This window comes from Drosophila rhopaloa, unplaced genomic scaffold (genome assembly GCF_018152115.1).
Source record: "Drosophila rhopaloa isolate 14029-0021.01 unplaced genomic scaffold, ASM1815211v1 contig_2, whole genome shotgun sequence".
In the NCBI taxonomy this organism is placed as follows: Eukaryota; Metazoa; Arthropoda; class Insecta; order Diptera; family Drosophilidae; genus Drosophila; species Drosophila rhopaloa.
Window position 1 is genome coordinate 24,151,607 of NW_025335083.1, and position 3,935 is coordinate 24,155,541.

At 42.5% G+C, this 3,935-nt stretch overlaps 1 protein-coding gene across 1 annotated transcript; it reads right to left on the bottom strand.

Annotated features, from left to right (window-relative positions):
* Nucleotides 1-3,090, bottom strand: LOC108038699 (carboxylesterase 1E). The gene is made up of 2 exons (XM_017115525.2): nucleotides 2,156-3,090; nucleotides 1-1,225 (listed from the first exon to the last, which is right to left on the bottom strand). Exons 1-2 carry the CDS (start codon nucleotides 3,050-3,052, stop codon nucleotides 101-103), a joined length of 2,022 nt encoding a protein of 673 aa, XP_016971014.1. The 5' UTR covers nucleotides 3,053-3,090; the 3' UTR covers nucleotides 1-100.
* Nucleotides 3,091-3,935: the final 845 nt, after the last annotated feature.

Genomic DNA, 3,935 nt, shown 5'->3' on the forward strand with positions numbered 1-3,935 from the left:
TTTTAAAATTTTAAAATATTTTTATTATTCTTTTCCATTTTTAAAGCTCTAACAATTAAGTAAATTTCACAACTTGTTTTGCTCTCCATAAACATAAGCCCTACAAAATGCCCAATCCGAGACCACCACCTCCTGGTTTTCCGCCCCGATTTCCACCACGACCAGCACCTCCACCTCCACCAAGGCCCCCCAATCCCAGTGTGTTGCCCACTCCGCCCAAAGTCTGGCCCAATCCTCCTCCCAGTTGGCCCAGAAGATTACCCAATCCCGCACAGCTAGTGGAAGTCAGAGGAGACAGCGAGGCACCCAGAACGGACAATTCGCAGAAGCGGAAGTCGTTGGAGGTCTCCAGTTTGGTGTCTATCTTGATGAAAGGCGTGGCTTTTCCGGTAACACTCTGGAAAAGTGATGAACTTTTGCTACCCTCGTCCTTGTCTCTATTGGCAAACTGCACCAGAAGATCGATCAGGTTATTGCGAACTTTAATATCCTCAGCGGCTGTCAAACGTGTGTGCTCCAAGGGATTTCCGAAAATATCATTTGCATCGAACATATAGCCGATTTCATCACCATGACTCACAGTTTCTGGTTTATCGTGAGCTGTTTCCGAGACAATGGGAAGACCCTTGAGGAAGTTGATACCCTTTGATTTGGTGCCATTATACTCGAAGCTGTACATAAAAGCTGGAGCTAGTTTAGACCAGACTTGGGTAGTAAGAACAGCTGGAAGATTAAATAGCACATCAGTTGTGGACTCCACAACTTTGGACAAAACTTGATCCACATTCAGGGCTTGGGGAACCTTCCACACATCCTGAAGAGTTGGAGTTAGAACACTTGTTAGCCCTGGTAACTCCGGCTTGGCAATCTGCCCCGTTAACTTATCGATTTTCAGAAAGCCAGTTAACTTGTTCAGAGAATCACTGAGGGACCCCAAGAACTTTTCCGCTGATCCAAAGATCTTTTCTATACTTTCCACTGTTACTGAGTTGGCTGTCTCGTGTTTGGTAACTCCGGTTAGCAGGGGAATCCCCGAGAAATTGCTACTCTTGAGCTGCTGCTCCGGCTCACCAACTATCAGACTTGGCAATGCCCTACCATCATCCTCGCTTTCGATGTGAGGTTGGAAGCCCACATTTCCAGTCAGTCCTTTCACTAGAGCACGTCCTGCCAAACGCTCAGTTTGCACTTTGTCATCATTCTTGATGATCTCTTCGGCACTTTTCTGAAATTTTTAAAAGAAACAATAGTAAATATTTTATGATCTCATCGATGAAAGATATAAGTAAATAATAAAAAGTTTCTGTCAACGATGTTAGCCCTTTACTGCACTTCTAAGCCCATAACTTTTCTTGCAGACATTCGATTTCGAAGTGGCATACTTCTAAATGATTGTGGTTTAATTCTCTAAAAAACTGTATACTCAGTTTGGTTTGTGATTTTGGGTCGATTTTTGGTCATTTCATAATTTTTGAAAAATGGCTTTACAAAAATGGTTAAAAAACTGCACTTCTGAGCCCTTAATTTTTATTACAGAAATCCGATTTCAAAGTGGCATACTTCTAAATAATTGTGGTTCAATTCTATAAAAAACTGTATACTCAGTTTGGTTTGTAATTTTGGGTCGATATTTCGTCATTTTTTAATGCTAAATTCTCGAAAAATGGCTTTCCAGAAAAGTGTCAAAAAACTGCACTTCTCAGCCCATAACTTTTCTTACAGAAATCCGATTTCAAAGTGGCATACTTCGAAATGATTGTGGTTTAATTCTCTAACAAGCTGTGCACTCAGTTTGGTTTGTAATTTTGGGTCGATATTTCGTCATTTTTTAATGCTAACCCCTTTCCAAATTCTCGAAAAATGGCTTTTCCGAAAAGTGTCCAAAAACTGCACTTCCTAGCCCATAACTTTTTTTGCAGACATCCGATTTCGAAGTGGCATACTTCTAAATAATTGTGTTTTAATTCTCTAAAAAACTGCATATTCAGTTTGGTTTGTAATTTTTGGTCATTTTCATAATGCCAACCCCTTTCCAAATTTTCGAAAAATGGCTTTGCAGAAAAGGGTCAAAAAACTGCACTTCTGAGCCCATAAATTTTCTTGGAGCCATCAGATTTTAAATGATTGTGGTATTGAAAATGTACTTCGTACTCACCCCTCTCATGCAGTTGACGATCTCGAGTTCGTTTCCGGTGGGACATCCATTGATTTTGGCCACCTCCTGGACACTCTGAACGGGTTCCTTGTCCATGGCGTATTGCGAGAGTGCCGTTCCGGACATGGCCACCACTCCGTGGACATCGCCGGCACTCTTGGCCGTCTGGGACATGGAGAGATACATGGCACTGGCTGCTCCCGATCCGTGACCTATGGCCTGAACCTGCTTTGGATTTCCGCCGAAATATTGGATGTAGTCGGTGACCCAACGGAGTGCAGCGGCTAGGTCGAACATGGCCAGGTTTCCATCGAACTGCTTGGTGCCATCGCCCATGATTCCCAGGGATCCCAGGCGATATTGAGGGGCCACCACAATTGCGCCCCTTTGGGCCATGGGCGTGGCATCGTACTGTGCCGCCGAGCCATATCGATAGCCACCCGGATGGATCCACACGAAGACGGGCAGTCCGGTAGTCTCATCCGGCATCTGCGGAGTGTAGACATTGAGCAGCAGGCAATCCTCGTTGCCAATGATTCGCTGACGAAACTGCGGATGCGGCTGGATACAAGGTGGTCCATGTTTTGTGGCATTGAAATCGCCACCCAATCTCTTGTAGACCGGTCTGGAGTACCTCAGAGGTCCCAATGGAGGTTCGGCATAGTGCATGCCCAGGAAACTGTAGATGCCGGTATTGGGATTCCGAAAGCCCTCGACTCGAGCATCGCGATTAAAGATGCGCGCGAAGATCACAGGATCATCGACAGGCGGAGCCTTCGATTGCTTGCCACCCACTATCCGTTTCACTCGACTGTGCGATTCTCCGCCCGATTCACAGGCCACCAAGGTCACTATCAAGAGTAGCAACCAAGTGTTCCGCTTCAGCTGCTTTTGCATTTCGCTTCGTTCGATTGTCAACTGGGAACTGAGCTCTAACTGGCATTATAATTTGAAGCCCCAAGTCAAAAGTGAGCGAGGCCAGGCACTTGCTCAGCTTGGCGATAAACAAGTGGAATAAAATAAGCGAATAAGCGAAAACAAAAAAATCATCACAAATAATATAAAAAACAAAACGAGATGCGAAAACTTAAACTTTTGCGGCCGCCTTGTTTGCGTGCCTGCAGTTGGATAAGACCATGTTTGGAGCAGCGCTTCTCCGGCATTCTAATCACGTACTCCACGCCAGTTGGAGTTCACTGAGTCACTGGGAATCTAGAATTAGCTGGGGATTTGCGGATAACTTTTCAGCGAACAAACACTCAGTTAAGCTGCCGGCAACAAGCCTAAAAATATAAGGGGTCAAGGACAATGTTTGCGGTCTAAATCAGTCATTCCATTTTAATTTAAGTTGTAAGGCGTTATATCAGTTTTAAGATAAGAAAAACATTTATGTTCAGAGTTGTATTTTAAACGAAATTATAAAATATCAATTACCATTATCTACACATTTCAAAGATATAATTATCTTAAATAATGGCCAGAATTCAAAATAATCACATTAAAACACAATGATCATCCAAATATAAATGCTAATACATTTTAATTTAAAAATAATTCCTTATCTTAATTAAATAAAATATTACTACCATCAATATATTAGGGCATGAGCTTAAAAAATACTAAGCTGAACTTAAAAATACCTATTTAATAAAACAATCTTATCTGACTTTTTCCTCTGAATCCAAGAACCTGTTTGGCAATTAAAATTTGATTTCCCCTTAAAACCATTCAACATTACTCGTATGATATGTTGTTATTCCTGAGATTGATGTCTCTGCTC